The 13,181-nt window shown below is 48.2% G+C and overlaps 1 protein-coding gene across 1 annotated transcript in view; it reads left to right on the forward strand.

The window, feature by feature from the left end:
* Positions 1-1,168: 1,168 nt before the first annotated feature.
* PKP2 (plakophilin 2) overlaps positions 1,169-13,181 on the forward strand; it is a 71,011-nt gene continuing 58,998 nt past the window's right edge. The window contains exons 1-2 of the mRNA XM_056846582.1: positions 1,169-1,373; positions 12,209-12,321. Coding sequence (XP_056702560.1) covers positions 1,169-1,373; positions 12,209-12,321 — 318 coding nt within the window. The remainder of the gene's footprint in view (positions 1,374-12,208; positions 12,322-13,181) is intronic.

Raw genomic sequence — 13,181 nt, forward strand, 5'->3', positions numbered from 1 at the left:
TCTCCAGCTAGTACCTGGAAGTTGGCAACCCTATCAATAGCAGGGGAAGAAGGAGGAGTTGTTTTTTATATGCCGACTTTCTCTACCACTTAAGGATCAAACCGGCTTACAATCATCTTCCTTGGAGCGGTGGAGGCTAATCCGGTGAACTGGGTTTGTTTCCCCACTCCTCCACATGAAGCCAATTGGGTGACCTTGGGCTAGTCACAGTTCACTCTGAACTCTCTCAGCCCCACCTACCTCACAGGGTGTCTGTGTGGGGAGGGGAAGGGAAGGGGATTGTAAGCCGGTTTGAGTCTCCCTTAAGTGGTAGAGAAAGTTGACATATAAACAACAACTCTTCTTCTTCTTTCCCTTCCCCACAATAGACACCCTGTGAGGTAGGTGGGGCTGAGAGAGTTCTGAGACAGCTGTGACTAGCCCAAGGTCACCGGGCAGGCTTCATGGGGAAACGAACCCAGACAGTTCTCCAGATTAGAGCGCACCGCTCCTAACCGCCAGGAGTGGGCCATGAAACCCGGTTCTCCAGGATAAACTGGCAAACATGAATTTCACTAATTTAGTTAGTGAGTTATCGAAACAAGTTTTATTACTTCTCTATTTTATTGTTAATAATGTAGTTTTTAAAACTGTTTCGACACTTCTTCGGAAGTCTGGTGCTGGGTCCTTTTCCAAGGTGGGCGGAGGGTCAAAGGGGTATTTTTTGTTTTCTGAACTGTATAACTTTGCAACTAAGCATGTATTAATTAGAGTCCGTAGTTGAGACTCTTTTGCATTTTCCTTTCATCCTTTTTTATTATTGTGTTTGTTTGGTTTGACGTGACCCCCCAAAAAATCATAAAAAAAAAAAAAAAAAAAAAAACCGCTTCTCCAGCTCAGAGTCCGCCGCTCCAAACCCCCGCGCCTCGCTGGTGGAGACGCGCGCAAGGCTCTGGGAGTCGCCGAGAGTTCCGCAGTCCCCAGCGAAGAGCGCGATGCAAAGTTTCCGAGGCCGGCAGGTGAGAAGCCGCGCCCCGGGCGGGGGCGGAGCGGCGGGGGCGCGCCCTGCGGCCCCGGGCGTGGCGGGCAGAGCCACCCCCTTTCCCCCGGAGGCGCCGCGCGTCCAGCCCGCCCCGTCCATCCATCCGCCCGCCCGTCCGCGGCGCGCGTGGCTCTGGGCCGGCCGACCATGCAGGCAGCCCCGCTGGGCGGCTCGGAGGCCGGCTACATCCGCACCGTCTCGGGCCAGCAGATCCTGGGCCAGCTGGACGCCTCCAGCCTCGCCTTGCCCGCCACGCTGCGCGGCGGCCGCGCCCCGGCGCAGAAGTCCCTCCGCCTCCAGCGGCAGGTCCAGCAGACCCTGGCCCGCAAGAGCAGGGGCGCCGCGGGCAACGGTGAGTGCGCGGGGTGGGGGGGACCCCCGCCCTGCCCCCCCCAGGCTTCCTCCTGCAACCCCCGTCGGGACAGGTGGCGGAGCCGCTGCAGATCCGCCGGCGCGGGGCGCTTTCCGGGCCCAGGGGTGGCAAAGGGCACCCCGATCCCGACACCCCGCCTTAGCGGGGGGCCCGAAGCCGCTTTGCCAGGGCCGCGCGGAACCCGGCCGGGCTCCTCTGCGGAGCGCCCGGGGTTCGGATCCCGCTGCTTGCTGCGGCCGTCGACGCACGGGAGGGCTTGCCTTGGATTTGCCGCTCTCTAGGTGCGCGTTCCCCCCCCCCATGCAAATGCTCAAAACTCAACAAATTCTCAAAACTCAACAAATTCTCAAAACTCCCCCAGGCAGAGTTTTCAGCAGCTGGACGGTTGGGGGTGTACATCTACAGAGGGGCAAATCCAAGGGGAAACCTCCCATGCATAAATGACCCTTCTCCGCTGAAATCGGTGGTTTTTAAAAGTCTTCTAACTTTTTCGACTCCTTTGTAGCTGTACTTGCAAAAATAGACTGGCAGGTTTTCTGGTGAGTGTGTGTGTGTGTGTGTTTTTTTTTTTAAGATAAGTGCGTTTTCCTGCTTTTAAGTCACCGGTACATTTCTCTTTTCCCTCCATTCCCAGGTGCTTTTTTGCTTTCAGCTTTATTATCTGACTGTTGCTTCCTGTATCGAATTGTTGTTTGTTTCCCAAGGGGGGGGCCCTACCGTCACTTTATCTTTGCAAAGAAAGCCTGTGCGGTGCTCTGGTTAAAGTGTTGGACGAGCCTCTGAGAGTTCCAGGTTCAAAGTCAAGGCAAATTTCATCATGCTGTTCCTAGTCCACATTTCTGATTTGTTGTGAGGGTTTAAAAAAAAAACCTGCCAAAGGCCTGCACTGGTTGATTTTTTGCAAATCACTTATTCTACTCTGCCTTTGAAAAACGGAGTTGGACGGAATGGAGCAACACAATAGCAGAGTGACTTTTTTGAGATCCGAGGCGGTTGGTTGCTGCTTCCCCTCCCCACTCCACACTGATTTCATTATGGGAGGACGCTGAGGCCGTTCGGAAGAGAACCGCCGCTTCTTCGCTTCTCGCCCCCTTGCCCAGCCCTAAGAAGGGGCAACACTGTAGTGAGAAGTGACCACTGCATGAGCTACTTGCATGCAATCTGGCATGGCCATGCGGCCGCATGGGAAGGGTCCAGGGGAGCATAGCCGCCACCTCTACCAGTGTGAGAACGGCCTTTGAGTGCTACAGACTACCTGATTCCCATGTGAAGAAGAAGAGTTGGTTTTTATATGCCAACTTTCTCTACCACTTAAGGCAGAATCAAACCAGCTTACAATCATCTTCCCCTCCCCACAACAGACACCCTGTGAGGTAGGCGTGGCTGAGAGAGCTCTAAGAGCTGTGACTAGCCCAAGGTCACCCAGCTGGCTTGATGTGTAGGAGTGGGGAAACCAACCTGGTTCACCTGATTAGCATCCGCCACTCGTGGGGAGGCGTGGGGAATCAAACCCGGTTCTCCTGATTAGAGTCCACCGCTCCAAACAACTGCTCTTAACCACTATACCATGTTGTGTCCAAGCTATGGTTTGTGTGCTGCTACGTGAAAAATAATGAACAGCGTTGATCCAGAGCTTACTCCTCAGTTGTAAAACTGGTCCCTGGTTTTGTCTATAGAATCATAGAGTTGGAAGGGACCACCAGGGTCATCTAGTCCAACCCCTTGCACAATGCAGGAAATTAACAGCTATCTCCCCCCACATCCCCAGTGACCCCAACCCTCCCCCCGCCATGCAGGATCCCACAATCAAAGCACTCCCGACAGATGGCCATCTAGCCAATTCTTAAAGACCTCCAAAGACGGGGACTCCACCACCCTCCGAGGCAGCACATTCCACCATCAAACAGCCCTCACCGTCTATGCTTAAGGAATCTTTGGTTGTGTATGAGGAAAGCACTTCACCATCCCTGTTTGTGTGCGTGCATACACGTGCACGCTGTCAAGTCACAGCTGCCTTAGGGCAACCCAGTAGGCTTTTCAATGCAAGAGACGTTCAGAGGTGGTTTGCCATTAATTTCCTCTGCATAACGACCCTGGTATTCCTTGGTGGCCTCCCATCCAAGTACTAACCAGGGCTGATTCTGCTTAGCTTCTGAGATCTGATGAGATCAGGCTAGCCTGGGGTTATCCAGGTAAGGACATCATCGCTATTCACCAGCAATCCACTGGTGCTTTGTATTGTTTTGCCTATCGAGGAGTTTGAATTCATCTTCTTACATTTGGCCGTTTTGCTGTGGCCTGTTTGAACATGTTTGTTCCTAGATACTATACTACCTTTTTCCCCCTCCCCCGCTGCCGCCGCCCTAAGCTGGTGACTCGGAGCTGAATCTTCTCACCAGGCATTCTCTGAATGACCTAGGCTTATCTGTAGAGATCTTAATGTATTTACACTCTGCCTCCAAGGCACATTCCTTAAATGGGAATGCTTCTTCTATCTCGCTGCCTGTTTGTCTAGGTTGTAATTCCATCACCGGTGGCCATTCTTGTATTGAATTGAATAAACAGTTCAGGGCTTATTTAGGTGTGGTGGATTTTGCCTTGGGATATTGCAAGGGTAGAACAATGTCTGGAACCAGTGTGGTTAGTGATTAAGAGCGGGGGACTCCTAATCTGGAAACCCTGGTTCGATTTCCCACTCCTCTGCATGAAGCCTGCTGGGTGACCCTAGGCCAGTCACAGCTCTCTCAGGACTCTCTCAGCCCACGCAGAGGTAGGCAATGGCAAACCACCTCTGAACGTCCCTTGCCGTGAATACCCTACAGGGTCACCATAATTCCGCTGTGACTTGACAGCACACACACATACACACACACACAGGACAATGTAGCCCTGACCTGGATAGCCCCAGGCTAACTTTATCTTGTCAGATCTCAGAAGCTAAGCAGGGTTGGCCCTGGTTAGTATTTGGATGGGCAACCTCCAATGAATGCCAGGTTGTGAAGCAGAGGCAGGCAATGCCAATCCACCTCTGAACGTTTCTTGCCTTGAAAACCCTATGGGGCCGCCATAACCCCGTAGAGAGCCAGTGTGGTGTAATGGTTAAGAGCAGTGGTTTGGTAGACTCTGATCTAGAGAACCAGGTTTGATTCCCCACTCCTCCACGTGAGCGGCGGAGGCTAATTTGGTGAACCGGGTTGGTTTCCCCACTCCTACACATGAAGCTAGTTGGGTGACCTTGGGCTAGTCACAGCTCTGATAGAGCTCTCTCAGTCCCACCTTGTTGTGGGGAAGGGAAGGTGATTGTAAGCTAGTTTGATTCTGCCTTAAGTGATACAGAAAGTTGTCATATGAAAAACCAACTCTTCATCTCTCTTCTTCTCATAACTCAGCTTTGACTTGATGGCACCCCAAAAAAGGACAATGTAAGGGATGTGGAATGGTATAGTATACCCCGATCTCAGAAGCTAAGCTTGATTGGTTCTTGGATGGGAGACCACTAAGGAAGACTCTGCAGAGGAAAGCAATGGCAAACCACCTCTGCTTAAACACTTGCCTCGAGAACCTCATGAGGGGTCGTCATAAGTCAGCTGTGACTTGATGGCACCTTGCACACCCACACGGGGCAATGTATTGGTTTAGATTAGGGATCCCAAATAGCACTGAGCCTGTGGACACTTTTGGAATTTAGAGAACAGGGAGTGGGTACACCACATAATGGCTGCCATATGGTATGGGGCCAATCAAAAAATTTGGGGGAGGGTGTAAGCCAAGCGTCCTCTTATAACGCAGCGGATGCCCCTTTACAGGACCATGGTGCCTGCTGGGTTCCTCCAAAGCGCCTTCTGCTCCACTGAGGTGGAGGGCAGTGCGTCTTGACTCTGGTTTGGGAAGAGATGCTTTGGGGAGAAGCACATGGGTGCCAACTCATTGGCAGGCACCATTTTAGATATCACTAGTTTAGGTGGTTTTCACCATGCTGAATATGATATCTTTGTACAGCGTATCTACTTCCATCATTCTGTGTTCTGGATTTTGATTGCTCAGGTTGTTTTGTGCTGGACTAATGAATGGGTGGTCCATCTTTACATCATGGTGTTGTGAGGACAAAATGAAGGAGAGGAAAACACTGTAACCCATTTTGGGTCCCCATTGTGGAGAAAAGCAGGGTACAAATGTTTAAATAAATGTAATCAGTATATGGGGTCAACTAGATCGTACATGTGACACCAGTCAGAGGCTACCATTCTCAAGTGCTATAAAGTTGGATTCAGTGTGTGAGCATGATGCGTGAGGAGGAAGGGTTTCACCCTTCTCTCCATGCCTTTTTCCTGAGTGTAAATGGCCAAAGAGGGGTCAGTTTGCCCCATTGTGGGGTTCCACATGCTGTGGCCAGTGAAAATGGGAGACTCCAAGGGGCAGTTCCTATGTAATAGGTGCATTTTAAAGAATGGTTTTTGAATGTGTCTTAATCCGCTGGAAGGTATTGGATTTGGTGTGTGGTTTTGAGTCTGATATAGTCGATGAGGAAGACTGCTCTGTCATGTGTCACTCACAGAAGATTATATGTTGGCTTCTTTTGTGATTAATATTTTCTAGCCATGTATGTATTTGGCAGGGATTGTGTTCACATGGTGTGGGGGAATGCTGTGCCATATTCCAGAATGGGCAATTTATCAACGTACAATGGCTGTGAATTTCGTATGGACTCCTAACATTTGTCGTGGATGGGAGGGGGAGATGAATAAAGAATCATTAACGCTTTTCATAAATGTTCCACTGGATTTGCGTGTTATGTGTCATCCTGCTTCCGATGGAAGAGGTGCATGCTTTGCAAAAAATAGTCCAGAGACCAGCTGATCCAAGCTACAGTGAGTGATTTTCAGTTCGGAAACAGAGAACTTCTGGAGGAGGTCAGACAATGGCTCTGGTTTTACTGAATACAGAGCTTGGCTGTTTATTTGCTGATGGTGTGGCAAAGATCATTGCAAAACGCTCCTTTATCTGAAGCTGACCAATGAGATGGCAGGGCAGGCTGGAACAATGCCTATACATACACATGCAAAATACACCAAGGGAAGAGAATCCTCCAGCATTTTTCTAACTTACCATATTTACTGTAAAAGAAGGTGACCCTGCATGTAAGAGGATCCCCTACAGAAATTTTTGTTTCTGCTATGAAGTCGCAGCAGACATTTGGTGACCCCGTAAGGTTTTCAAGGCAAGAGATGCTCAGAGGCCGTTTCCCTATCTCTGCAACATGACCCTGGTATTCCTCGGTGGTCTCCCATCCAAATGCTGACCAGAGCTGACCCTGCTTAGCTTCTGAGATCTGATAAGGCTGTCCTGGGGCTATCCAGGTCAGGGGGGAAATGTTGTGCGCCCTCCAAAACATTAACTGGACTTAACTGGAACTTGTATGCAAATGTAAAACAATGCCTGCCTTTTTTATTTGCATACTGGGGAAATAACTTAGTCTTGCATTGGAGTAAATACTGTAATAAGTATTTGCAGTTGACTGGTGGGGCAATGATATGATTATGCTCCGGAAGCATTTTGAGATTTGAGATTTTTTTAAATTGCTTCTAGCTGACTTAATTGTTTTGGTATTTGGGGCATTTTGCATTTCTGAAATGCCAGCCGTTTTGAGAAAATAACGTCCTTAAGCAAGAATGCAAAGGAATCATAGGGGAGCTGTATCCTCATTTGGGGCTTCTGCAGAGAAGACAGACGTTCTTTCTGAAAGGACGCTTCCTCGGAGGAAATCCCATGTGGGTCACGCACGTGACGACCATACAGGTGTGTGCTTCTTTACACATACCTCAGTCAAGAAGGCACACATGGTGGCAGATTGCATGTATACTTCGCGAAACAGACAGGTGTGCCATCGTTATGTGGGACTGTTTAAACAGGGGACTTGATGAATACTTTCCTACACGGAACTGAATTGTCGTGTTCAGTGAGTCCCTTAGGCAAATATGGACTTTGCACCTGAGGAGTTCCTCCTCTGCTTGGCTTGCTGGATGTATAAAGGGCCTACTATAAACTGCATTTCTGTTTTTTTTGTTTCCACGGTGAACTACAAAAAGGCCATTTTGGACCCTTCTGCTCCGTACTAGGGTCAGCGAGAGGGGTAGCCTTGCCAGGTCCCTCTTTGTCACCGGCGGGAGGTTTTTGGGGTGGACCCTGAGGAGGGTGAGGTTTGGGGAGGGACTTCAATGCCATAGAGTCCAATAGCCAAAGTGTCCATTTTCTCCAGGTGAACTGGTCTCTATCAGCTGGAGATCAGTTGTAATAGCAGGAGATCTCCGGCCACTACATGGAGGTTGGCCACCCTAGAGAGGGGGTAACTAGAGGGACAACATTTGGAAGGAGGTAGTCATGTTATGTGCCTCGTTTTCAACAAGATGTATGGGTTTATTTATTTATGTTTATATCCCACCTTTCTCCTCAGTTGGGACCCGAAGTGGCTCACAGTGCTCTCCACTCCTCCGTTTTACTCCCACAACAACCTCGTGAGGTAGATTAGGCTGAGAATATGGGGCTGGCCCAAGGTCACACTGCAAGCTCCCATGGCAGAGTGGGGATTCGAACCTGAGTCTTCCAGACCCTAGTCTGACACTCTGAATACTGCACCACACTGGCTCTAACCACTATACTACACTGGGTTGGGTCTAGGAGATGTGAGAAAGGGGCCCATTGTAGCTCTCGGAAGCAGTACTTCATGTTAACGCTTAAATTTCAGGTGCGATCCTAAGCAAGCCTACTTGGAGGTAAGTCCCACATTATTTAATGGGGCTTACTCTCAGGAAAGTGTCCTTAGGACTACACCACTAGTCATGTTGGCATTTAGTTGTGTTTAATAGATCTAATGTATGTAAATGCCTATTATTGCCCTTTGTGTATTAATAATGAAAACCAGGTGTCTTTGGCCCTTTCTTATGAATTATATGCCCTGGGTTTGATGCCATCGGAAAAGGGTTTTTTTTCCTTCTTCCCTGCAGCTTCGTGACACATTCATGCATCTTCCAGGGTTTCCTCAGGCTTTCTCTGATAGTTCCAAACCTGCTCTTCTGCAAAGTTTTGGGAAAGATAATAGCAATCCATGGGTGGCTTCTGGGGGAAAGGGAAGGATTTTCATGGACCCACCCACATGGTAGCCATTTTCCTTGTCCCTGTTGCAGCTATTTCCTTTCTCTGCTTGGGGGGGGGGCTTTTATTGCTTTAAATCAGTAACTGGGTGTTATTATGTTGTTACAACAGTAAAACTGTGTATTGGGTTCTCTGAATTCCCAGGTTTCATTTTTCAACAAAGTATTTATCCCTTTTTGTTGTGGAGTTATAAGAGGAAAGGCTTACTCCTTCCCATGGATGTTACCAAGTCCTAGAACTAGAACATGGACTGGAATGACCCCTAGAAATGAAGCTTTCAGTTAAGCAGCTCAGAGAAAAAATCCTGTGTAAGAGAAGCTTTTTTAAAAAATAAAGCCTAGAGCTCATCTTTTTACTGACGTTTTGTGGGTCTTCTAGGGGATTTCCAACCTGCAGTAGCTGGTGAGCTGTCTGTATCTCTTGAGTTGCATGTTGGAGACTCCTGCACTGTAGAATAAACTCTTCATATCCTGCTGTTCTTGGGACATTTGATAGGCCCAGTGAGTGCTAAATCTGGTCTTTAAGCCACCCATTGATCACCGTTGAGCTATACTATGTTCATTAGAGATATAACCACTATAGTGAAATAGATGTGATTCTTGCTGAGCAATACCTAGGAATAAAATAGGGCAGGTTATGAGGCACTCATAGAATTTAAGAATGGTTTTTTCCCATGTAGGACTGTATGAGTAGTATGTGAAAGAATCACAGCTGTGATGCAAATCTTAAAGTGATAGGATGAGATTTATTTGTTTATTTATTTGTTTATTTACTTGTCATCAAGTCACAGCCAACTTATGGTGACCTGGTAGGATTTCCGTGGCAAGAGACTTCAGCCATGGTTTGCCACTGCCTGCCTTTGGTTGTGATCCTGGTCTTCCTTGGTGGTACAAACCAGGGCTGACTCTGCTTAGCTTCCAAGATCTGATGAGATCAAGCTATCCAGGTCAGGGCAGGATAAGGTAATAAGGGCTGTTTAAGAGCTTTTCCATCCATTTGAGAACATAATGACTCCACTGAGTAAAGAATGGATAAATGTGTCCTTCGAAACCTAAAGCTTAATGAGAACTCATCGGTTCTTGTAGGTTATCCGGGCTGTGTGACGGTGGTCTTGGTATTTTCTTTCCTGACTTTTCGCCAGCAGCTGTGGCAGGCACCTTGAGTGTTACTCCTCTGAAGATGCCGGCCACAGCTGCTGGCGAAACGCCAGGAAAGAAAATACCAAGACCACCGTCACACAGCCCGGATAACCTACAAGAACCGATGAACTCTGACCGTGAAAGCCTTCGACAATATTAATGACAACTCTGTGTTAATTTGCCCCTGATCCTTTTATAATAGAAGATTGCTTCACGTGTTGCAACTTATTTGTGCACAGGGATACCAGCCTCCGGGGGGGACCTGGGGATCCCCTGGAATTACAGCTCATGTCCAGATTACAGAGACCAGTTCCCCTGGAGAAAATGGATGCTTTGGAGGGTGGGCTCTATGGCATTGTACCCCACTGAGGTCCTTGTCCTCCCCAGGCTCCATCCCCAAATCTCTACCTGGAGGTTGGTAACCCTAGGGAGGAGCTCAGTGACCTGCAGCACAAGGAAGGGGCAGAGGAGTCCCGTTCCGCAAGCTGCGCTGTGCTCACAGCTCTCAATGAATTTTAGGGAGAAAATTCTTCATCTCCCATTACAACAATGCCAGAGCAGGGAATCACGATACACAAAATGAGAACACCTAAGTGATTACATATAATCACAAACAATTTGACAACTTTGTAGTGTGTTCCTTCCACGAATATAAAAAAGAAACATTTGCCCAAAGTCAAAGTAAAGTTAGTAACAGAGTTTCCCAACCTGGGTTTGGCGACCCTACCCCCCATCCCCTGTCATTGGCCGGGGGGTGGGGGGACGGGACCTGGCAACTCTATTTGTGCAAGCTCAGTACACTACGTTGTGGTGTTTGCACCTCTAGGGCTCTCTGACTCTGAATACGGAACGCCCAATTTTAAAGCTGATGTTGTCATTTTGAAATCCAATCTCCTCAATTCTGCCTCTGTTCTGATCAGTTTCTCTTCCTTTGAAATTTCCTAGATGTTTTTGTCAATTAAGGGAAGTTGACTAAGAGCTCAGCTGACTAGGTGGGAAGCAGGATAGTTTGCTCAGCAGCTCACCCCTTTTGCAAGCTAAGCTTTCCAAAATAAACATTGTGAAACCTCAGCTGCTAGATGAAATCAGAAGTCTTGCAACCCCTCGGCTCCTTCGCAAACTATGCGAGAGGGTTTTTGCTAGACCTGAGCTGCTTACGTCCATAGATAGACAATAATTTGCCTTCAAACTTGTCAGGAGATGCCAATAATAGTTTTAAAGAAGTTGTATTAAAAGTCAAATAATACACATTTAGTGTAATGTTTGTCTGCTCTGTTTGTCCTGCCTCCATACTTTGATTTACTATTATTCCTTTAAAATGATCGGGCATTTCCAGTCTGCCCAGTTTATAGCGCCCAGGACAGGGAAAACCGTAGATCTTGCAAGGTGATTCAGAACTGCAGAACTGGTTCAGAACTGCTGGTACAGAACTCCACATAGCCGATGTGCAATTTGCATGCAATTACAAAGGAGCAATATTTGAATGGCTTCGTATCTGTGCGGCATGGCAGCTGCTTGGTAGCCACAGTCGGTGCCTGCTCACAATTTACTGTCTTGTGCGTGTCCCCAAGTTGTTATTAGCACGTCGAGCCTCATTAAAAACCAGCTGCACCGTAAGCATAAGCACTCCTCTTACACCTGCGCAGTCACGGCTGTTCTTGAGGCAACAAGAAAAGAGGATTCAATTCCATCAGTGTCTATATAATGATGTCAATGGCTCTAAATTTTATTTATTTATAGCGAGCCAGCGTAGTGTAGTGGTTAGGAGCAGTGGACTCTAATCCGGTGAACCAGGTTTGATTCCCCACTCCTCCACATGAGGCCAGCTGGGTGACCTTGGGCTACTCACAGTTCTCTTCAAGCTCTCTCAGCCTCACCTACATCTAGGGTTGCCAGCCTCCAGGTAGTAGCTGGAGATCTGCTATTACAACCGAGGTTTTTGGGGTGGAGCCTGAGGAAGGTGGGGTTTGTGGAGGGGAGAGACTTCAATGCCATAGAGTCCAATGGCCAAAGAGGCCATTTTCTCCAGGTGAACTGATCTCTGTCGGCTGGAGATCAATTATAATAGCAGGAGAGCTCCTGCTACTACCAGGAGGTTTTTTATGGAAGTATAGTACTAAGCTCAAACAAAAAGATATAATAATACTCAAGCAAACTATGCAAACATATACGTGTAACATCTACAAACAAGTGAAAACAACTATAAATATATATACAAGTGAGATCAAAGTAAGTTTGAGCTTAGCACTATACTTCCATAATTATCCCTGTAGTACTTGTGCATATTTTCTCCAGACTACCAGGAGGTTGGCATCCTTACCCCTCTGCTGGTGCTTTTAACTTAAAAAAAGGCAGGAGAGCCCAGTCACTGACTCTCAAGCCCAGCTGCTTGAACTCTGAAGAAACTGACTGTTTTTTCTCAATTATTTTTTCTGGAACCAGGGCCTTGCGAATCGATGGTTTGAACATTTCTGCTTCATCTAATTAAAACCTGGCTATAATTATGTTTCTTGTTCCTTTGTACAGGGAGCCTGCATCGTACCGCAAGCGTTCCAGAATATGTGCATCATCTCGATACGGTTGAAACGGACTTTGCTTCACGACCTACTGTTAGAACTTTGTATTATCAGTCTCATCAGGTGAGGAATGCTAAAGGAATGCACAGTGGTGGGGGGGGAGAGAGGGTCCGAATGAGGGGCTTATTGTGCCTGAGGTTTAGCAGAGGTTGCATTTGGCATTTTCAAAAATGTCACTCGTTTTTGTGTCTGTACCGTTCTTTCTTCTGTGTTTTAAATGGAAACACCTCCATCTCTGCCTCTCGCCTCACCGTTAGGGTTACCAACCTCCAGGCACTAGCTGGAAATCTCCTGCTACTGCAACTGATCTCCAGCCGATAGAGATCAGTTCATGCGGAGAAAATGGCCGCTTTGGCAATTGGACTCTTATGGCATTGAAGACCCTACCCTCCCCAAGCCCTGCTCTCCTCCGGGTCCGCCACAAATACTTCCTGCCAGTTGCGAAGAGGGACCTGGCAACCCTACCCACTGCCCTCCCACGCTGCTTTCCAGGCTGGGCTGCTGCTCCATGCCATGGCTGGACAAACAGGGAGGTTGCCAGTCAACCAGTTAATGCGCAGCTGGTAGCATTCTCTCTCTAGGATGCAATTTCTGATGCATCTGAGGCACCGCACCTCAGTGTACCCTGGGGCCGGTTTGACATTAGGCAGGCCCTCTGAAGATCGCATCCTACAGACTGCACCCAACTGAGTTGCCTCAAGCATCTCTGGGGGGAGGAGTCTGAAGTGGCAAGAGAACGGAGAAATTCTCCCACCCGTCCATCATCTTCCTGGTCACAGTGCCGTAGCTCGTAGCCCTGGCCCACAATACAGTAGGGAAGGTGCAAAGAGGACAGATGAAGGGGAAACGGTGGAAATTTTAGGACAAGGAATTCATTTGTTCCTTATTTCCTCGTTCTTTTTCATTCCTCAGGCTAAAGAAAT

Source organism: Euleptes europaea, chromosome 3 (genome assembly GCF_029931775.1).
Source record: "Euleptes europaea isolate rEulEur1 chromosome 3, rEulEur1.hap1, whole genome shotgun sequence".
NCBI lineage: Eukaryota > Metazoa > Chordata > Lepidosauria > Squamata > Sphaerodactylidae > Euleptes > Euleptes europaea.